The 24,119-nt window shown below is 40.3% G+C and overlaps 1 protein-coding gene across 2 annotated transcripts in view; it reads left to right on the forward strand.

Annotated features, from left to right (window-relative positions):
- Positions 1 to 3,888: 3,888 nt before the first annotated feature.
- nhsa (Nance-Horan syndrome a (congenital cataracts and dental anomalies)) overlaps positions 3,889 to 24,119 on the forward strand; it is a 56,207-nt gene continuing 35,976 nt past the window's right edge. For both annotated transcript variants that reach the window (XM_044043723.1, XM_044043724.1), the window contains exon 1: positions 3,889 to 4,431. In XM_044043723.1, the coding sequence (XP_043899658.1) occupies positions 4,152 to 4,431 (280 nt within the window). In that variant the 5' untranslated portion in view covers positions 3,889 to 4,151. The remainder of the gene's footprint in view (positions 4,432 to 24,119) is intronic.

Genomic DNA, 24,119 nt, shown 5'->3' on the forward strand with positions numbered 1-24,119 from the left:
TGTCATCAATTTAAGTTTAAGATATCTCAAGAAAGTGTCACTACCGGGCCACGCCCCCTGCACCGCCCCCTCACTCTTCCTCCCACCTTTTTCATTTTACACCATGTTATTCAGGACAAAACCACTAAATGAGACATTGAAATGACATCATTTCTCCATCGTTGCAACAATTGAGCAGAAGTTAAGGAGCGGTTTTATATTTTAGTGTCATCTGGTGAATTTAAATCATAATTTCACATTTGTCCCGTGAGGCCTGAGCAGCTGTTGTAGCTCATTAAACGTGAGGTTCTTCTGTTTTGATGCTGCTGATGATTAAAATGCGACAGGATTGTTGAAAAATGCGATCACTTGTCTTGTCTTAGGCGTTAATGTCATTTATTCATTTTTCTGATTACTCGCGCAGCCTAATGCTCACATCTGAAAACAACGCCATGAGCCAAGACGCTAAAAAAAATCAAATCAAATAAATAAAAAGCACAACGGATGTTTTCAGGTTTTGTCAGATTGATTTTAGACCCGTTCACGTGTGAAGAAGAAGAAGAAGTTTGGATTGAATCTTCACAGAAACACCAGGTGTTGCTTTTACTGGATTTAATGAATGCACATTTTGTTGATTGTCGCTGAAGATGAATGAATTAAAACGACATATTCTGCATGTTTCCTGCACTGATGTGAACTCTGCACTGTAACTGAACCTGAAAAACAGGCACAACTGATCAAACTAATCAATAAAGTTGTCTATTTTTATCACTCGTGGCTGTGGTGTGTTTTTTAAGATTGTGTAAAGTCAAGAAAAACTTTCTGTTTTGATCTTTTTTCAAAAACCCACAGGTGAAAATAAAAGGTGCTTTTTTTAAAATCCGTCTCACTGTAGCTCCGCCCTCTAATGTCGCTTATATTTCACATGTGACACAGTGTCAGTGGATGAGATCACAAACATCAGTGAACAGAGTTTGGTGTCGAGCGTCATGTGATGTCTGTGTTTTCATAACTACACACCTGAGTGACATAATAACCATCTCACACTGGATCATTATCACCTACATGGTGATTAATGGTTTGTCTGCAGACACTGATGCTTAGTGTCCACAGGCAGAAGACATAGACGTCCTTATTAAAGGGGCAGTTTAAGACTTTTCTGTTTCTTTTAGAGTGTGGTTGTTTGCTGTGAGCCACTGAACCAATGACTTAGGTAATAAAATCTACTAGTTTAAGTCTGCGATTAACATGTTCACGTCTTTATCTCACTGTCAGACAGACGTCTCCAACAGGAAAGTGAAGTTTTTAAAAACTTCACTTTCCTGTCACAGTGAGATAAAGACGTGAACGTGTTCTTAAGATATCGTAGACGTAAAGTGACACACTGTAGAATTTCTTTATATCCTTATAAAGACATAAAGAGGATGTTTTGCAGCTGTGGTGTAAATAAACTGTACACACACGCACACACACACACACACACACACATGCACAGATTTCCCTTGCAGCTAAAAGTTGATTTAAAATGTACGACGCTTTGTCCGTTCACACAGCAAAGATTAGCCGCCTTTGTTTGGTGAACTCTGCGTGTTTTGTTGCAGCAGCATAACTCAGCGATGACGACGTCCGTCGCTGCTCTCGTGCGTCTTTTGTCCGGCGCTGAGCTTCGCTCGCCGCTGCTGAGTGTGTTCCTGTCAGAGTGAAGCTGCTGCTGCTGCTGGGATTTAACTGAAAACACACACTCAGCACATGTGACTGACGCTCAGTGTACACACACACACACACACACACACACACACACGGATCAATACAACACAGGTCACATAGAACAACTTTAAACAAGAATCATAGTGTGGGTTCATTAACCTTAATGAATGAATAATAATTTATACATGCAAAGTAAATAACAAAGTAATATTTACTTCATTTCCTTTGCAGACATGTTTGATTTTATTTATTTATATATATTTATTGTTATTTCCCTCTAATAAAATGAGTTTTTATGATATACTAGTTTACTTTGGATTGTAATTAAATAACAATCCAATATACAGTATATGTATTATATATATATATACATATACATATACATATATATATATATATATATATATATATATATATATATATATATATATATATATGTATACTCCTGATCAAAATGACTTGTACCTGAAAAGTAGTGGAAACTAGACTGAGAGCAGAAGTCAGCATTTGTGAGCAACAGTATGGTCTCATGCCTAGAAAGAGTACTACAGATGTAGTATTTGCTTTAAGAATGCTGGTAGACAAATACAGAGAAGGTCAGAGGGAGCTGCATTGTGCCTTTGTAGATCTGGAAAAAGAGAGAGGAACTATGGTACTGTATGAGGAAGTCTGGAGTGTCAGAGAAGTATGTTAGACTGGTGCAGGACATGTATGACAACTGTGAGACAGCGGTGACAGAGAAGTTCAAGGTGGAGGTGGGACTACATCAGGGTTCAGACTGACTGACAGATGAGGTCAGACAGGAATCTCCATGGACTATGATGTTTGCAGATGACATTGTGATCTGTGGTGAGAGCAGAGACCAGGTGGAGGAAAAGCTCCAGAGGTGGAGATATGCTCTAGAAAGGAGAGGAATGAAGGTTAGTCGCAGCAAGACAGAATATATGTGTGTGAATGAGAGGAACCCAAGTGGAACCATGAGGCTACAGGGAGTGGAGATAAAGAAGGTGGAGGACTTGAAGTATTTAGGGTCAACAGTCCAGAGCAGTGGAATTAGATGTTTTGGAGATAAGGTCAGAGAGGCCAGAATGAGATGGTTTGGTCATGTACAGAGGAGGGATAGTGAGTATATTGGTAGAAGGATGCTGGGGTTGGAACTGCCAGGCAGGAGGTCTAGAGGAAGACCAAAGAGAAGGTTTATGGATGTAGTGAAAGAGGACATGAAGTTAGTTGGTGTGAGAGAGGAGGATACAGAGAACAGGGTGAGATGGAGGAGGCTGATTCACTGTGGCGACCCCTGAAGGGAGCAGCCCAAAGGAAAAGAAGAAGAAGAAGAGGAAGAAGAGGAAGACTGTTGGATCTTAAGAAGGTTCTAAGTAGCTTCAAAATGCAAAAAGAAGAAATGGGAGTGAGAAAAAAAAAAATTTGAGTAAGCAATTTATTGCAAACAACAATTAAACTGAAATAGGCTGTTCATCAGCTGATCAAAAGTTTAAGACCACAGCCTTTAAAAACCTAAATCTTCACAAAAATGTGGATTCAATGGCATTTTCTGTCAGGTCACTGTCATGACCTCCTGATGGCAAAGGCACGAGAATCAACAATCTGTCCATTGCTGCTGAGGCTGGACACAGTAAGACATGACGGTAAGTCATTTTAAACTTCTTAAAAGATCCTGAGGGATATAAATTAGGAGTGTATACATATATATGTATATATATATATATACATATATATGTATAAAATATTGATAAAACATAGCTTTTTGTCAAAATTGCAACAGCGCTGTATTAGCTCTACAATAACACTGTGGTCAGACGTGGATCCTGCAATATAATAATATTATAATATGATATGATAAAATATGATATTATATAATTTAATATAATATAATGTAATATAATAATAAAATGCTTGTTGTTAAAGTTTATTCTTCTTTCTTTCTTTTTCTTAATTAAATCTACTTCATATCTAAATTTGCATAAAATAATTACATTTTTAATTTTTAAATGATATTTTAATATCAGAACAGAATCTTCACTTTTAAAAATGATAGAAAAACACAACAATCCTGATCCAGGAAAACCGTCAGACTCCACTCCAGTTTTTCGCCCCGCCCCCTTTTTAAAACCCACCACCCCTCTCTCTCCGAGTGTCTCCCTCTCTCTCTCTCTCTCTCTGTCTCTCGCTCTCTCCCTCCCTCTCTCGATCAGTAAACAGTCTCTCTCTCTCTCTCTCAGTCACACCGGGGCTGGAGCAGCAGTTAACCCGAGCAGGGTGCGCCTCAGTCCCGCCTGACCCTCCTGAAAGGATGGGGGGTTCCAGCAGAAGCAGCAGCAGCAGCAGCAGAAGTTGAGCTCGCAGACACCGGATCCGGGTTCGGGTTCGGGACAGGGAGAGAACAACTACTCTGTGCTGACTTTGTTTGGATTTATTTTCTGGACCCGGACCACACCAACACCAACATGCCGTTCGCCAAACGCGTCGTGGAGCCTCAGTTTCTGTGCCGACACCACATACCGAACTCGGACGGTCTGCTGTTCGAGGACCTGGTGTGTACCAGTCATGTGTCTCTGTCCCGGACTCTGCGCCAGCTGTCGGACTTGGCCAAACACGCGTGCTCCATATTCCAGGAGCTGGAGGGCGACCTCGCCTCCACCAGTCTGCGGGTCCGCGGGCTGCAGAGGAAGATCGGCCGGCTCCAGGAGACCTGCTCCGGACTGGACCCTAAACAGGAGCCAGTGCGTAAGTACAACAGCGCCCCCTACCTTTCTGTTTATGTCTATACAGCTGAGCTGTGTGCGCGCGCGAAGAGGAATGACGCAGATAAAGTGCAGTTAGCTTCAAAGCTAGCGTGTTTAGCGCCACCACCTGGACAGATGATACATTCTTAATCAAGTTGATGTTTAAACTTTATAGACTTAACTTTTAATGTACAACGACACTGATTCAGATAAAAAATAAATGTTATTTCTGTTGCAGAAAGTCACAGAAAAGTTGTTTACTTATTTTTTATAACATAGATTTCATGCTTCTCAGATAAAATGCTAAGTCGCTACATTTAGTTAGCTTTAAGACTAGTTTACTTTACAGTGTGTGTGTAAGTCGCGTGGAAAAGTTGTTTAGCGCCACCAGCTGGACTTATCCAACATTTATTTATTTACATTTTTGCTGTTTCTATAACAGATATTTTTAGATATTAGTTTTATATAAAACAACAATGCGTATAATCTTCTTATCTTACGTGTAAACAAAATAATGTGCTTACTTACGGTACGTGTTGACTCATTATTATACATTTACTTCTGAATTACATTTTTCTTTATGTAAATAGTGTTCACAGTAATGTGGTAAAAACTTAAACATTTGGTGCATTTAAGTTGCAGAAAAGTTGAGTTATTAAACAGTGACTTTTTTAGATGATAAATAAAAGGGTTAGAGTTATTTTAGGCGACATTTAAGTTGTTTTTCATGGTTTTGTTTTTGCTGAACATGAAATCACTCTGTCGTCGTGTCTTCTAACACTCGTTGATGTTTGTAGCCACAATGCTAACATCAGTGTTCTTCTCAGTGTTGACTCGGCTGGTTCTGCTCTGATTATATATATTATATTATATTTGTTTATTTTCCACTTGTGTGTAGGAGACGTTTTCATGTGTTCACAGTGAAGTTTAGCTGACGCTCCGTCGTCCACAGTTGTTGAACTTTGTTTGGCCACCGTGAAGAATTCATGACCCTGATAACACAGCATGTGGTCCTTTAATCTTAAAACCACCCCCACCCCAATGTGTGTGTGTGTGTGTGTGTGTGTGTGTGTGTGTGAGGACAATTTGGTTGTCACACACTTTCAAATGGCTGAAGTTTGCAAAGGGGCAGAAAAACCCAGGTACATTTCCAGAAACCTTCCATGGAACTGGAGACTTAAACTCAAGATGTTTGGAAAATTTCCATGGGATTTTATAGGAATGAATGAGAATGTTTGCAGCCATGCTGATGGTCAAGACCTGGTTTTAGGGTTGAGATGGTTGAGTTTCGGGATAAAGGGCTCTTCCCTACTTTCTCTGCCTCAGGCAAACTTTACTTCAAGGTCAAAGCTTTATCCACATGGAAACAGAACCTTACCTGAACAATATTGTCGTTGTTAAAAAGTTCTCTGTGTTTGAAACCCCAGAAGTGAAATCACAGCCCATTATAGAATAGAATAGAATAGAATAGAAATACTTCATTCATCCCCATGGGGAAATAGTTTCGACATAGCAGCAATAACAAGAAAATATTATAAACATAAAATGTAATGTAGCCATAAAAAGTAAAATGTGCAACAGTGGGAAAAAAATAGTGCAATAATAAAGTGCAATGGCATACTGTATGTATTTATTGTTCTTATGAACTGTAGAAATCTGATGTATTCTAAGACTTTTTAAGAAGCGATATGTAGATGAGCAGATTTTTGTTGTCAGTGTGCAGCCCCTGGCACTTGCCTGTTTTAGCAGCGCCCCTGGACGTGGCTCAGTGTAGTATTTATGTTGTTGTATTTAATTTCATTCACACTAAATTCAGACGGACGTTCCACACACGCAAACCTGATCCACATTCAAGTCCAGTCCAGTTTATAATTAGAGCCGTTTGATTGACAAGAATCTGGTGACACGATACGTGATACAGCAGCGATGATACGTTACACTTTACTACGAGCAACGTGACATTCTCCTCCAAAATAGTAACAGTAACAGTAATCGATTAATCTGGTTTTAATTATTAAAAAAGACGTCATTTAAATGTTGGCTTCCTCTGCTGGAACATCTTCTAATTACATTGATTCTTATTTTATTGGTTTTATTCCAAGTGCTATATAAATAGACATTGATTTATTTAAAAAGAAAATTAATTTGTTCAAAACTCACTTTGAAAATGTTGGTGCGGAATTAAGTGAACGTTTTCGTTCAGATTGATCAGATATAAGAGTCTGAGCTGCACAAACGTCACATAATACACGTGACACACACACAGGCCACATTATACTCACTAACAGCTGCTAACAGGATGTTAATCTGCAGAAATACCACTGTAGGTGTGTTTTAATAAAATATAATATAACAGTCTGTGACAGTGAGTCGATGGAAGTCAGATCTCTGGACCCTGAGGTCACCGTCGTGGTCAACCTTTGTTAAACTTCTGGAAAAACCCTGGTGAAAGAGTGTCCTCACAACTATAGAAAGACTATGTTTATGTATAAACACCCCCAAAAAAATGTCCCCCGTCTTGAGAGACTTCTCCTGGTTTAGCTCAGTTTGAGCAGGTCCTGACAAGTCCTCCTCAGACCCTGTTTCCTCTGGTCTGTCTGCGGTTCCTCTCAAGGTATTTGCTACAACGTAAACACAGACCCCGCCCCCTCCCACCCCTCGACCCCCTGACCCCACCTCTTAGACGTGATTTTTTAAAAAAACCTGTCCTGCGTATCGTCCAGTGAAGTGCAGCCACAACACTTTGACTTTGTCTGGTCTGTGTCAGCAGAGGTCAAAGGTTATCTTGAACATGTCAGTCAGAGGCACCTGGACTTCCTGTTGCGTCTCACAGGAAGCTGATTCCTTGATTACGTGTTGATTTATCATGTGGACATGGGGGGAAAAGCATATTAATGAATCACATGATGGACAAATAATGTAAAATGCTTCTAAATCTGTTTGTAGAGCGAACAACACGAACTTAAAGGGTTATTTATGTTTAAATAAACGAGGTCAGGAGCTAATATAAAAATAGACTTTTGACCTTTACTGTCATTTTTTACACTAACGTTCTGTCCCTCCAACCTTTTACTTTAATGCAATTATATACAATATTAACATAATGTATAAAATAAGTATTCTCAAAAACTAAAATAATCAACTTTCATAAGTTTTAGTGACTTAATTAATAATTAATATTCTGGTAGATATTTGGTAAATTTGAGCCCAGGTGTGAACCTGGTCTAGAATAAACCTCCTTTATCATGAAAGCCACAACTTAATGACCCTCAGTTGTGGCTTTCATGTTAATGTTGTCGTCGGGGGCAACAAGAGAACAGAACTCCTCCTCCTCATCTGAATGACACTTCATGTAAATGTTGCTGCTGAAGTTTGTAGTCGGGGGAGGAGACTGTGAGGTTGGGGGAGGAGACTGTGAATCAGTTTGAACTGTTCTCCAGATGAATCCTTTTGGAATTTAATCAAACATTTTATGTGTAATTGAATGGAATCGTGACCTCATGAATAGATTTTGACTGAAGATAAATCATTTTGAATCATTGCAATAATATCTTAATTATCCCAGTCAGAATGACTGTAGGCATGGGTTTGACTTATTTGTTGTATTTTAAAAATGAAGGACTGCATTTATAAAAACAAAGTCCTCCAGACACGTCTGAATTTGTGGTGCCACCAGGTGGCAGCAGCAGCAGGAAGCACGGAGTGAGTAGAAGTGATGACATTTACGAGGTTTCTTGAATGCATCTTAAAGCTGCTGCTTAACGTGTTCCAGTTCACACATGAGCAACATAAGGCTCTGGGACCATATCTGGCCCGCAAACCAGTTTTATCCGGCCCACGACACAAAGTCGCGCTTTAACCCCGCAGACAACGAAATGTTTTTTCACACCAGTCGATTCATAGCCTGATAAACGGAGACATATGAAGAGACAAAGACACATCAAGAGCATTTTACTCGTGAAACACACGCTTTTATTTTGAAATGAAATGTGTCTGTGAGTTTATATATCACAGCTTAAAAAGAAAGTCATACTTTTACAGCATTTCTCATGTAAATACTGTACCTGCATATATGTTTTACTGCACATCCTGGTCTCATGGTCTCACTGTGAACCCTGCATGACTCTCACTGGCTCTCGTGAGCTGCAGAATATTTGACCAATAAAAACCATCAGATATTGTTGAAATGCCCGTCTACAGCTGTGACGCTGAGTTTCCATCATGCCCTCCCGTCCTCACACACACACACACATGTAAACACACCCCGGCCGGCGCCTGGCTCGTGTCCCTGAGCCCAGTGTTTGGACGTCTCTGCTGTGACACCCGTCAGCGTCTGTGCTGGACGAGCCTCGGAACCGCTCGCTCAGTCTGGGCTCTGTGGTGCAGCTCTGTGTCAGAGCTCTGCAGGGTTTTAAGTTTCACTGGATCACAGCAGAGGAAGAGGAGGAGGAGGAGGAGGAGGAGGGGGGTGGACATCATATTTGTGGCAGCAAGTGGTCCTCTGGCTTTTCTGGTCCACCAGCACATGGCTGGCAGGTTTACGACATTCCTGGAGCAGACCGCACGAGAGAGAGAGAGACAGAGAGACAGAGAGAGAGACAGAGAGAGGGGTGTCACAGAGGAAACATTTAAACACACACACACACACACACACACACTTTATGACACCACGGGCTAATCTGTGTGCACATCATAGAGCGTGATAATCTGCTGTGATAACAAGTCTTATCTGTTGTTGTATGACATTAAAAGTCTTCAGTGCAGCTGGATTTCATCAGGGAAATGTTGTTATTTATTCACAGTGAGATGAAGACGTGAACATGTGACGTAGATATCGCAGATTTTATTCAGTGAGTCTTTACTTAAGTTGCAGAAATGCTCACGCTCCACATCTTCTTCTTCTCTGTTTCTTGCTGTATTTCTGTGACAGCGCCACACACAGGCCTGGAATATACTGTACACTATAGTCCTTAAGAGTCATTTTGGGGGATTGGTCAAAAACAATGCCATGTTTCCATGCAAATGAGGCCTAAAGTGTCATATTTGTGGATTTATATAATCGGGTGTTCTCAGGGGCCCACTCTCAGCTCGGGGGCCCCCAGGCAGTTAAACACTTCAGAAGACACAGTGTCAATATTTGACCTTTTTGATAAAGGAAGTGCCTGAGGACTTTTCCTCCTGCTGTGTTTATCCAGTAATCTGATTACTTGTAATGGAGCAGCTGAGTGGTTCAGCTGCAGCAGTGAAGTGGATCACATGAAATATCTGACCTTCATACAAACCTGTTTACTTTGCAATTTGCACAGTAACCTGTTGGACTTGTTATGTAACATTTAAGGCCTGTAGCAGGTGTGGAGAAGAAAAAGACGAAGAAGAAGAAGTGTCTGTGGTCTCAGTGGAATCTCACTGACTTGTCTGTGACAACAGTGTTAGTGCAGCTTCACTGAGCTGTGTTTACCACAGGAGCAGCACATCATCATCTATGCCACTGTAAACTGCCCCAGAGCAGCTTAAGCCTGAAAAACCACATTAGTGCGTCCATTACTGTGTGACTGCACTGAGCTCAGGTCCAAACCAGGTCAGAGCTTCAGAGGCTGCAGGGAACACAGGATAGAAGTCAAATCCATATGTCTGTATATGTATAAAATAGACTGTAAATACACTCAAAAACGCATTGTAAATGCAGTCAAAAATACACTGTAAATGCACTGTAAATACAGTCAAAAACACACTGTAAATGCAGTCAAAAAAACACTGAAAATGCAGTCAAAAACGCATTGTAAATGCAGTCAAAAATACACTGTAAATGCACTCAAAAACACACCGTAAATAGTCAAAAATACACTGTAAATACAGTCAAAAACACACTGTAAATGCAGTCAAAAATACACTGTAAATACATTAAAAAACGCTTTGTAAATGCAGTCAAAAATACACTGTAAATGCACTGTAAATACAGTCAAAAACACAATGTAAATGCAGTCAAAAATACACTGTAAATGCAGTCAAAACAAATAGTCAAAAATACACTGTAAATACAGTCAAAAACACCTTGAAATGCAGTCAAAAAATACACTGTAAATGCAGTCAACAATACACTGTAAATGCAGTCAACAATACACTGTAAATACAGTCAAAAACGCATTGTAAATGCAGTCAAAAATACACTGGAAATACAGTCAAAAACACAATGTAAATGTAGTCAAAAATACACTGTAAATGCAGTCAAAAACACCCTGTAAATGCAGTCAAAATACACTGTAAATACAGTCAAAAACACAATGTAATGTAGTCAAAATACACTGTAAATGCAGTCAAAAATACACTTTAAATGCAGTCAAACATACACTGTAAATGCAGTCAAAATACACTGTAAATGCAGTCAAAATACACTGGAAATACAGTCAAAAACACAATGTAAATGTAGTCAAAAATACACTGTAAATGCAGTCAAAAATACACTGTAAATGCACTGTAAATGCAGTCAAAATACACTGTAAATGCACTGTAAATGCAGTCAAAAATACACTTTAAATACAGTCAAAAATACACTATAAATGCAGTCAAAAATACACTGTAAATGCAGTCAAAAACGCATTGTAAATGCAGTCAAAAATACACTGGAAAGACAGTCAAAAACACAATGTAAATGTAGTCAAAAATACACTGTAAATGCAGTCAAAAACACCCTGTAAATGCAGTCAAAAATACACTGTAAATGCAGTCAAAAATACACTGTAAATGCACTGTAAATGCAGTCAAAAATACACTTTAAATGCACTGTAAATACAGTCAAAAACACACTGTAAATGCAGTCAAACATATACTGTAAATGCAGTCAAAAACACACCGTAAATAGTCAAAAATACACAGTAAATGCAGTCAAAAATACACTGTAAATACAGTCAAAATACACAGTAAATGCAGTCAAATACACTGTAAATACAGTCAAAAAAAAACTGTAAATGCAGTTAAAAATACACTGTAAATAAGCTGTAAATACAGTCAAAAATACACTATAAATGCAGTCAAAAATACACTGTAAATAAAGTAAAAAAATACACTGTAAATAAAGTCAAAAATACACTGTAAATACAGTCAAAAATACACTGTAAATGCAGTCAAAAATACACTGTAAATACGCTGTAAACACAGTCAAAAATACACTATAAATGCAGTCAAAATACACTGTAAATGCAGTCAAAAACACCCTGTAAATGCAGTCAATGTAAATGCAGTCAAAAATACCTGTAAATGCACAAAATACACTGTAAATGCACTGTAAATGCAGTCAAAAACACACTTTAAATGCACTGTAAATACAGTCAAAAATACACTTTAAATGCACTGTAAATACAGTCAAAAACACACTATACAGTCAAACATACACTGTAAATGCAGTCAAAAATACACCGTAAATACAGTCAAAAATACACAGTAAATGCAGTCAAAAATACACTGTAAATACAGTCAAAAATACACAGTAAATGCAGTCAAAAATACACTGTAAATGCAGTTAAAAATACACTGTAAATCAGTGTAAATGCTGTAAATACAGTCAAAAATACACTATAAATGCAGTCAAAAATACACTGTAAATAAAGTCAAAAATACACTGTAAATGCAGTCAAAAATACACTGTAAATACAATCAAAAATACACCGTAAATGCAGTCAAAAATACACTGTAAATACAATAAAAAATACACCGTAAATACAGTCAAAAATACACTGTAAATACAATCAAAATATACTGTACAGTACAGTAGATTGTGTTAAATAACCACTATAATATGCTTAAAAGCACTGAAATAAAATATAATTTTTTTCGGAAGTGATGTATTTCAGCACATGATAAAGTTGTTTAAAATTGTGTCGCATACATAAGTTGTTTTTTTTATTCATTCTTATGTTGTTGGCTTTAATTCAATCACATGTATCCACACAAAACATGTTTTCCTGGAAAAATAAGTCTAAAATATTCAAATGTAAAAAATCAATTAGATTTGGTTGGTCTGTGTAACGTTGGCAGCTTTAAAACTGTTCCTGAAGGAAACCGGTTGTGTGAATTATGTGAATTAGGTGAAACTGAGAAGAATGTGTCACACTTTCCTCAATATGATGAAGTAAAATCACCTTAAGTGGATTAAGTGTCTCTTCCAGAAATGTTGTCAGATGACGACAGAATGGAACAGATTGTGTTTCTAAAGCTGAGAAAATAAACAACAGAACGGTTGGTTTGTTTCCTGTTATCTGTTATTTTATGTTCTACTAAACATAATATATATATAAACATAATATATGTATATATTTATTATATATATATAAATAAAAACGACTAAAAGGACCCTAAATAAATAAATATATCTCCTGTGGCCCATCTGTGGACCCTGACCGAGTGTTTTGGAATCACTGCTCTGGAGGGCAGTCGACTTAAGTGTTTTTGTGCAACTTTTCTGACTAGAAAAGACAATTTGAGTCCGTTTGTTGTCCCAGTTTCCAGTTTTTCCCACAAAGAAAAGAAAACACTCGTCGTATCACATTTCACCACCAGATCTCCAGCGTGTCTCTTTCTCTTTCATTATCACAGCAGTGAACATGTTAGTGCACGTTCAGACAAACCTTCATGATAAAACACTGCAGCTAATTATAGAGCAGCGACCTGCTCTGTCTTCATCCTCTCACTCCATCACAGATATCTTTCAGCTCATGTCAAATCTGTATTTAAATGTTCCACTAGTTCTGGTCAGTATATGTATATTATATCATGACTTGAGACAGGATCTGCTCTTAAATCCTGGATACTGTCATATCATGATACACTAAATATTTAAAAAAATAAAATACATAGAATCAACAAAATTATACCAAAAAAAAAAAAGGCACTTAATATACATAAATCTGAAATAAACAGGTTTGTTGTAAATCCCCCGCGACCCATCTGTGAGTCCTGACCCTCACTTTGGGAACCACTTGATTATGAAATCAATTGTAAGTTATAGATCTGGTCAATATATGTATATTATATCAATATATGGTGACATAAGACAAGATCTGCTCTTACATTTTGGATATCGTCATGATAAAGTATCTGTGATGACTTTTACTGCTTTTAAAGGCTGCTGCACTGATAATCTTCACATTTATTACACTTAATATTATATATATTGATTAAAAATACATGGGGTAGACAAAAGTATATTTAAAAATGCCACTTGTATCATTTTAAGGCTATTGATTTGTGTTTGTTTACTGTGTAATTACAAGGTAATTTACAGTGCATTTATAGTGTAATTTACAGTATAATTATAATGTAGTTTACAGTATATTTACAGTGTATTTACAGTATAATTCATAGTATATTTACTGTTTATTTTACACTATAATTACAATGTAGTTTACAGTATATTTACAGTGTAATTTATAGTATATTTACAGTGTAATTCATAGTATATTTACAGTGCATTTACAGTGCATTTACAGTGTACATTTCATGAGTCCAGAGAGACAGCTTGTGTGCAGCTTTATATCCATGTATATCTCCTATATCAGGATATAAACTCAGCATATATACATGTTATATATAAGACATATCACCTATACTTACAGATATTAATGTTAGATTATAGTTTTTACTCTACAATGGTTTGACATTGAAAATGAAGGATTGTGGTTTTGTTCACCTTGAGTTTACCTTGAGTTTTCATGGAATTTACCTTGAGTTTTACTGGAATTTTCCTAGAATTTACCTCGAGTTTACCTCGAGTTTTCCTTGAGTTTTCCTTGAATTTTCCTTGAGTTTTCATGGAATTTACCTTGAGTTTTACTGGAATTTTCCTGGAGTTTTGCTGGAGTTTTGCTGGAGTTTTCCTGGAGTATTCCTGCGTTGACTGTGTGTGTCTCAGCACTTCAGCTCCCACTTAAAACTGCTGTGATTTAAGTGGTTTCTGTCAAGTCGGGAATTCCTAAAAAGCCAGTAAGGGACCAGGAAAACCACAGACCTCTGAGACCTGGTCCTGGTGTAAACTGGACCTGATGAGGGGGAGGAGCTGGAGACTGTGTTTGTTTTTGTGTTGAAATGAAGGTTGTCGGTTTCTCATCATCATCATCATCATCGTCATCATCTCCTGAGTTCTTTTCATGTTCTTATGTTAAATGCTATAAACACACCAGGACCAACATTTACTCTTTAACATGTTTAATTCACCTCTTCCTTCAAAGTCAGCGCTGATTTCCTGATGTGTCACCACTGTCTTAAAGCTGCAGAATAAAGTAGTAGAAGAAGAAACGTCAGCGGATCGTGTGATTGTGTGTGTGTGTGATAAAAACCAGATGTCAGAGAGTGTGAGTGGGTTTTTATCAGCACTGAATAACATTACCCAGCAGCCACCTCTCTTTATGGAGTCTTTATGAATGTGGGACCAGCGGGACAATTTAAGCCCGTCCTGAAGACAAGGTGGGCGGGGCGAAGTCATCCAACCCCCTGACCTCAAAAGCTTTCTGACCTCCCAACCCCCGCCTTTAAAGAAAAACACACAAAAGAGCAAACACAGACACCTCCGTCTTTGTTATCACGCAGCCTCTAAAGACACGACCGACCAATTAGAGCGGATTTAACGTTTGACATGATACTGAATAGCCACAGGTCAGCGGAGCAGTAAAACCAGCAGTAAAACCTGGTCCAGGACCAGGCTTTAATAAAGAGTCAGAGTCGAGTGAAGTGAAGGAAATGAACTCTTCAGTCCAGGCTGTCAATCATCACGCCATAAAACCCGACACCACCACTCCGTCTTCTTCTTCTTCTTCTTCTTCTTCTTCTGTTGTTCCTCCAGTTTCTCAAGAATGATTCAATATATTCTCGATTGGCGGAAGTTATTCTGAAATATTGATTATATTTACACGTTCATTGCAAACATTCCATAAGGTGGCGCCATATTCCCATGCTTTGACAGTGACATCACTATTTTGGCTCCTCCTTCAAAGACAAGGATTCATCACATGACATTCATTCAAACTCCTCCTGACCTGAAGCACCTGGTGCTTTCTTCAAAAGTGTGTGAAGTTAAACGTGACATTCTCTCTGTACTCGCCTTTAACATCTGTGTGTGTGTGTGCGCGTGTGTGTGTGTGCGTGCGTGCGTGTGTGTGTGTGTGTGTCGCTGTTATTCTTTAAGCTGGAAGATTTTTGTCCAAAGATAAAATAAATAAAGCGTCTGACTCTTTTACCACCGTGTGCAGTTTACCGCTCCTCGCTGTCTTCATCTCGCGTGTTCGTTTCCGTGGAAACCTGGAGAAATGTTGACATGTCACAGGTCCATAAACCTTATCGTGGACTGGTTTTTGTCTGCCTGACGTGAAGCAGACGCCTCTGAGGCCTGAGACCCACCTGAGTGTCAGACTGTCCTAAAACAATAAGACTCTCACTGTTTAAACATTCTCACTGAAACATGGACGAGCCAGAGGAAGAGAAAAGTCTGCAGAGACGTGTGTGTGTGTGTGTGTGTGTGTATCTTTAAAGTTTGTGTCTTTAAAGTGAAAGTGTAAAGAAAGCACGTGCAGGTTTAGAGACTGTGGAGAAACAACGTCACTCTAGTCTCAGACAAAAGAATGTGCTCCATGTTCACACTGACTCTTATTTTATATACTCACAGTCGGCAACATCATGCATTCTCCACACCGTTCTTTACAAACGTCAGTTTCCTGTTGGAAAAGTCTCCCAGTGAGATAAAGACGTGATCATGTGACATATTTCAAGTGGACAGATTCAAACGGGTGTAGATTTTATTGGCTGTTTCTTTTCTTATGTACTTAAAATTTGTTTCTAATCTAAAATGTGTTTCTTTACTCTCCCACACCAAAGTCCACAGAGAGAATCAGTGCTTTTAACATCACACACACACACAGGAGCTGCTGGTCCTCTGCTGCCTCGTGTGGTCACTTTGTGTCACTGAAGTTAATAATAAAAGTAGGATTTCTAATGCAGAAATCACAAAATCAGACATTAGAACTTCAACAACTCCTGTGTTTGTGTGTGTGTGTGATGTTAAAAGCAGTGATTCTCTCTGTGGACTTTGGTGTGGGAGAGTGAGTGAGATTACAAACTTCACTTTCCTGTCTGAGAGTGAGATAAAGACGTGAACGTGCTCTGTAGATGTGGTAGATTTAAACTGACATGGTTTATTTAGTATCTGAAATCAGGTGCACTGTAAAAACCTGTCATGTTGTGAGAGGACGACGCGAGGACAGGTCTTGGTCTCCTCAAAGACTCTGGGTCTGAGCTCACTGTGCTCGGCAGCTCACTCCAGTTCACCCTCCGTGCTCCGGCCTTTGTTCCTCTCGACTCTCTCTTCTCCTCCACTGGGATTTTTCCTCATCATCCGGATTCATCTTTTATTCTTGCCAGTAATTTGTGTGCCTGCTCGCTCCCTCAGGCGTTTGCTGTACTCTGTCCTCCTCCTCCTCCTCCTCCTCCTCTGACTTTCTCCTCTAGCTCTCATTTTCTAGCTCTCCCTGGTCCCTGTATCCCAGTTTCTTATTTTGGGATGGAGCCAGTGCTGCTCCCAGCAGAGAGCAGTAAAAATGGACGACCACTATGTTCTCCTTGTCACTGTGTTCCTCTCTGAGTGAAACATTTACTGCACCTGGTGCTTTGTTGTGTGCTTGAATATTTGATCGAGTAACGTATACGTCACTAATGAAAGTGGTGTGTTAGTAATCTGAGCTCAGTCTCACTGAGTGAATCTAACGTCTCGTGGCTTCACAGAGTCTGTAACGCTCACTGTGACAGTGAAGTTTGTAATCTCACTCACTCTCTCACACCAAAGTCCACAGAGAAAATCTGGGATTTTAACATCACACACACACAGGAGTTGTTCGAATGGGTCATTTTAAATCCTTTGTTCAGATTGACCTCAGTGACACAAAGTGACCACACGAGGCAGCAGAGGACCAGCAGCTAAAATCACTGGTTTTCTCTCTGGACTTTGGTGTAGGAGAGTGAGTGTTTGACAGACTTGAGTTTCCTGTTGGAAAGGTCAGTCTGACAGTGAGATAAAGACGTGAACACGTGTTCTAAAGATATTATAGACTTGAGGAGGAGGAGGAGGAGGAGGATCACTACGCTGACACAGACACTGAACTTTTTGGAAGGGAGAGACTGAGAGGGAAAAAAAAGTGAATTAATATCTGGGACAAACCCAGTTTTATATCCTCCATCAGTGCTGTAGAGCTGCTGTGATGATTTGCCCAGACAGTTTGGCAGCTGGTCTCCATCAGGCCGTAAACCACCGCAGGGCAACTTAACCGCCCGAGTTTCTGCTTCACTTTCACTCGTACAACGTCGTATAAATCAAACTCTTCGTCCTGCTTTTCCATTCTTTGTGAAGTAATTCAGAAAAATGTTTTTGGTGTGGAGGATACCAAAGGAATTTCAGGACACGCTGATGAATGTGACGGGAATTTCAAATATCTTGCAAAGCTTTTTTTCCGTGTGGAAGTGATTGATATCGTGTGTCGGGAATCAGAAAAATGTCAAGTTGTTGCCAAAATGAACAAAGGTGACTTTGAAAGGAGTGGTTTGTTTTCTAAATAATCCTGTGCAACAATGGAGCCAAAGGTCATGAATGGCTGGCAACACTAGGGTTTTTAGTTTCAGTCCTTAGAGTTCAGGGATTGAACTTGTTTTCCCTCTCGGTACCTGGAGAAGTGGTTCAGTCCCTGAGAAGTGGTTTAGTCCCTGAGAAGTGGTTCAGTCCCTGGAGAAGTGGTTCAGTCCCTGAGAAGTGGTTTAGTCCCTGAGAAGTGGTTTGAGTCCTGAAGTGGTTTAGTCCCTGAGAAGTGGTTTAGTCCCTGAGAGTGGTTTGGTCGGAGAAGTGGTTGTCTGGTTTAGTCAAGAGTGGTTGGTGGTTCAGTCCTAGTTTAGAGATGGTTCAGGTGGTTCAGTCCGTGGAGAAGTGGTTCAGTCCCTGGAGAAGTGGTTTAGTCCCCGGAGAAGTGGTTTAGTCCCTGGAGAAGTGGTTTAGTCCCTGAGAAGTGGTTCAGTCCCTGGAACAGACTGAACTCGACCCGTCATTTATGGGAAACGTGAGCGCAGCTGTGAACGTACAGTGTTGACCTGGAACATCACCTGACGTTGTTCTTTACAAACATGACTTGGACTCAGATGATGTGGTCTACCCTGACGTCCTCAGTCCTCAGTCCATGTCTCACTCAGTGTTTGTAGAAACACGTCTGAAAGCACTCGTGTAAATGAAAAGTTAAACAGTGTTTAGAGCAGAGTGTTGTCGGGGTGAAGGCCGGCTGGCGCTCGCTGCGCTGCGTGTCAGCTGGCCGACCACTGGGAACTTTTGTGTGAGTCATTAACTCTCCATTGATGGGGACACAAAAGCGAGGCGCACACACACACACACACACACACACTCGCCCCGTCAAACTCTCAGAGTCTCCAGAACCTCCTGTCTGCTGCACCTTAATGTGAGGTCGAGGTCACCGCTCCCACGCTGGGACAACGCCCAGCAGCTACACCGGCCAATCAGAGGCAGAGGTCATGGTCATGTGATCTGTTTGAATGAGGGTGTTGGAGAAAGTGTCTCTTTTCTCTGAACGAGTGAATAACCCGTTCATTATGTGTCTGTTCGTTAGGAGGTGAGACATCTGCCATTTTATATTTTTTCTGAAAAAAATCTCAAAAACAAAATCTCATAATTTTAGAAAAACTGAGCTAAAAAAAACTTTTTAGGAATAAAAAAAACTTAGATAAATCTCTTTTTTAAAGAAAAATCATCTAGTAAATAGAGAAAATGGAACATGAAAGAAATCAAGAAAAGGATGTGCTTAGATGTTTTGTTTTTTTAAGAAACTTTGTCTCACAAAACTTTTTTAGAGAAAAATGATCTTGTAAATTCATAAAAATCAGACAGGAAAATATTTCACAAAATGACGTCTTTAGTTCAAAAACCATGGACATAATAATTAAAAATATAAAAACTTCATCTCAGAAAAAGTCTTTTGGTGATTTAGAGTTACCAAAGTCAAAGTTTATAAAGCGACTGATGGACACACACACGGTCAGACAGACAGGCGTGTTACCGTGGTAACGCCTGCTCTGTCGACACCCTGCTGTGTATTGATTGAAATTCCTTCACTCCATGTGTCCATGTTTTACTGCCCCCTCTGTTTGTTCACCCTCTCATTAAATGCCACTGTGGCACCAGGTTGTGACAGAAAAGCCTCATTTATCATCCTGATGAAGTTCATTCATTCATGCATTCATTGCCATGAAGTGAACACGGTGTGTTTCGTGCTTGCTCTCAGTCATGGGACAGAGAAGAAGAACCAGCGCCGTGTTTTCACTGTCAAAGTGGGCGTGTCCACTTTGGAGGGGTGGACCAAAGACAATGATAATGCTGATGCTGATGCTGATGATGCTGATGATGATGATGATGATGATGATGAGAATAACAGCGTGATGATCACAAACACGTGGAGCAGACGTGAAAACATAATAAATCAGATTATCACCACTTTCTTAAACTCTGTATATCAACTAAACCACTGCACTCTGGTTCTGTTGAAGGTCGTGACCTTTGTTTCTTGTAAGTTAAAGTCGATCACAGAGTTATACCGGTATATTTTTGAAAGAGATATGTAGTTGAGACAATATCGTCATACTCGTATATTATATATTATTTTTACGTCGCCGACCGCTTCTCTCTGAGCCTACAAGCCTAGTTCAGCTGCTCAGCCACGGCCCTTACATGTACGTATTACGTAGTGTTGTCCCGCCCACGCTACGCATCACAACAGACATGTGAACGAAAACGACACGGTGCAGGTGGAGAGTGAGCAGTTGGTGGCTAAGAAAAAGAATAACGTTGCTGTTATTTTCCTAAATAAAATTCATACTTTTACTCCAATGTTGCTAGTTTTTAGCAGCACCAGCTTTTAGCAGCAGATTTCGGCTCCAAGTGGACTTAAAACACATCAGCTAAACCGTGTTGTTTACCGTGTCTGACACCCAGGCTCTGGTCTCCGGGTTTCTGGTCTCCTGTGTCTGGGTTTCTGTTGTAGACTCTGGACGCCGGGTTTCAGCTATCAGCTGTCAGCTGAGTGGCCAACTAGCTAGTGCGCTAACCCGTTTTGTACAAAATATCGTTATAATATCGCATATTGCCATTCCAACAAAAAGTATTGCGATATCAGTTTTGGTCCATATCACCCAGCCCTACTCTCAACATGACTTCCTGTTCATTATTAATCCATCTTAGGATATATAATATTATTTGTTGGCCCGTGTAATTATGACTCCACTCACTGTGTCGGCGATGACCTTCTCGATGACCTTCTCCTTCATACCAGCAGCAGAGAATTCATTCATCCACGATGAGTGGCCTCCGTGGCGTCCATGCAGAACATCTTCTCTGATTGAAATTGGATATAGAACCGGAATTCCTCATCTGTGGCACAGTATCGGTTGATTGTGCAGGTCTTGGAGTACACAGTAGAAGTCTTGGAAAGAACTCCACTAGATAGGAGTAGTGGACTGATAGAGGGTGAGAGTGCAGAGGGACAGGGGACGGATGAAGGTCAGTGCTAGGACAGAAGAAGTGTTGAAGATAGCTCCTGTTCTGGTAGCCACCAGCATGGAAATGACACGTGACAAGAGTCTGTATTGTCTTGTGCGGGGTGTTGGCACCGCAAAGGACCACAATCCTTTGATGAACGGAGAACTTTCTAAACTCTTGACCTAGCCTCCAGTTGCCTGATGGTTTCGACAGCCAGTCCAGTCCAGGGCGTAGTTATGGTTGGTCGCGGGTTCCTGAGCCTCATTGACAGCAGTCGCTAGCATTGGGCTCTTCACCTACTCCAAGACGTGCATCAACCCGGTTGAAAAGCGACTGGTGAAGCTGTTCCACCAAAATCATCTTCCACCTGTTTTGAGCCTCTTCCACCCACTTTTCTAGACGTGCAGGCTTTCTTTGTCAAAGTGCGAGCTGCACACAAACGTGCTTCCACAGAGAATATTAAACTATTAACCTCGCCCCAGATTTTGCGGAGGTGTCCGTCTGTTGGAAAACTAAAGTATGGCCGTCTTTGTTTGGATGTTGAACAGCCCGGTATGCTGCACTCGCACCAGCGAGAGGAGGCGGTGGCTATAGTTTATCAAGTAACTAGGGTAACGAGCGATGTGCGAATACCGGGAATGGGAACCAGGAAGTTTGATAAAGACCCACAAAGTTAACAACATGAGGATACTCTGTAACCATGATGCTACTTTTGAAGGCGGCGCTATTGAGCCCCGGGACTCCACATGGGTGTGAACACTTTTACACAGCGCTGAACTCCACAAGCTTTTATACACAATGTTTGATGTGTTTGCTTTACCACGGTTTGTCTGTGCTGTGTCTGTGGACGACGGTCTGTGAAACGTGTGGTTATTCAGTCATTTTGACTCGTGCTGTTGCAGGAAAGCGGAGAATCAGCGCCTTTGTCACCAGAGAGCTCGAAAAACACCTGGACATTCTGTAGTTTGCATTTCTTTTGTCTTTTGGACATTTGAGACAAAAACTCTAATGAATGTTGTTTTAAATTTCAAATTTCAAATTTAACATGGTACAATCTGGTATTCATGTACAATTTAAATTGTTAAAACACTATTTTCACAGGGTCACACGGTGGTGTAGTGGTTAGCACTCTCGCCTTGCAGCGAGAAGACCCAGGTTCGAGCCCCGGTTGGAACAAGGGCCTTTCTGCATGGAGTTTGCATGTTCTCCCCGTTTGTGCGTGGGTTCTCTCCGGGTTCTCCGGCTTCCTCCCACAGTCTAAAAACATGCAATGTGGGGATTAGGTAAATTGGACACTCTAAATTGACCATAGGAGTGAGTGTGAGAGTGAATGGTTGTTTGTCTCTAGTTGTGTGTGGCCCTGTGATGGACTGGCGAACTGTCCAGGGTGTACCCCGCCTATCGCCCGATGTAGCTGAGATTGGCACAGCACCCCCCGCGACCCTCTGGTGGAGGATAAAGCGGTTAGATGATGACTGACTGACTATTTTCACATGCAGTAGATTGTAAATAACTGTTATTCTGGAAAAATGGACAAAATCACTTTCTCACAGGATCATTTTTGGTCCTTTTATGGATAAAATAAGCAAAAAAAAAACAAGTTCAGATGGATATTTTGAGGCTTTAAAGGGTTAAGGTTACATTAAAAATAAGCTCTATATTTCCCTGCAGTTCAAAGGTCAGATCATGCTCCTCCTCCTCCTGTCGTGTGTGTGTGGAGCAGGAGGTCAGACTCATAATCTCCATTGTCTTGCAGTTCTGTCGTGTCCCAGTTTAAAGCAGCAGAACCATCTGCAGACTCTCTCACACACACACACACACACACACACAGGGAGAGTGTGAACCTGATCCGAGATTGCTTCTAAAACACCGACATGTCACAGGATCCAGATCTGATTAAAGACGCCAGCGTCTGCTGTTTGTGACGAGCGTAAAGAAGTTATTGAGTTATTGTTCAGACCTTCACCTCACTGTCTCCTCCTCTTCTTCTTCTCCTCCTTCTTTTATTTCCCACAGCTCATGTTTTGGTTAGAAATGTGAGACTTTGGGAGAGATTCACAGAGAAGGTGATTTATCATCGCTCGTCCGTGAAACACCGCCTCATTTACGAGGGACAAACGTCTGTGACTGGCTCTGAAATCACCTGCTGCTTCATATTTCAACACACAATAACATTGGTGGAGTAATCTACTTATTACACACAAGGAAGAAAGAAATCGTCTTTTGGGAGTATAAGCATATTAATCTACCACTGTTTGTCTGTATGGTGCTGGAAAAGCATTAAAAATAACCTTGAAAGTGCTTGAATTTGACCTGGGAAGCGGTGCTTGAATCAAGCTCTCACGTGCTATTTTCTTCTTATTTACTTTTATATTTTCATCATTTTACATTTTTCGTGAGTGAGTGAGTGAGTGAGTGAGTGAGGTGCAGACACTTTGTTTATCAGAGGAAATGAGCTCTTGGTGGATTGTTGTTTTTGGGGCTCGTGTCTGACAGGAAACACGAGCCAGAGCGACACAAATCACACCTCCACTTTCCCCCCCCGGCTGCGTAGACATGGTCCAGTCCAGATGGACGGGTCATGTCCCGGCTCCGTCACCTCTGAACTCCTTCACCCTGAGGGTTTGGGGAATGTTAGGGAATGTCATGACTCTCAGGCTCCGCCCTTTCTCCACCCTCTCTCTGCTGACCGCGACCAACATGAACCATGTTGGCGTGACTGTGTCGTCCAAACCAGAGACGACGACACTCACTTTTTACAGCTTTGATGTTGACTTTACTCGGTTAAATGTGGTTCAGTTGTTTGGTCCAGAAAATGTTGATCTTTGTTTGTCAAACCTGGAAAAGATGATGTTGTTTTGTCCAACGATGATTTATTTGTTATATGGAGCAAAGAAACCAGAATTAAAAGTCTCTCGAAAAGTCTCTCTTTTATCTGGTTAAATAAAGGTAAATTTATAAAATATATGAATATTATACGAATAAATATGAATAAAAATAAAATAAAACACTTATTGTTTACGCTAACAGCAACACGACCAACATGTCAGCTCACCTGCGGAGACCTCATCCCAGTGAGACAGTGAGACAGTGCAAGGAGGAGAGGGACAGAGTCAACAGGACAGCTT

The sequence above is a fragment of the Solea senegalensis genome, linkage group LG14 (assembly GCF_019176455.1).
Source record: "Solea senegalensis isolate Sse05_10M linkage group LG14, IFAPA_SoseM_1, whole genome shotgun sequence".
Taxonomy (NCBI): Eukaryota; Metazoa; Chordata; class Actinopteri; order Pleuronectiformes; family Soleidae; genus Solea; species Solea senegalensis.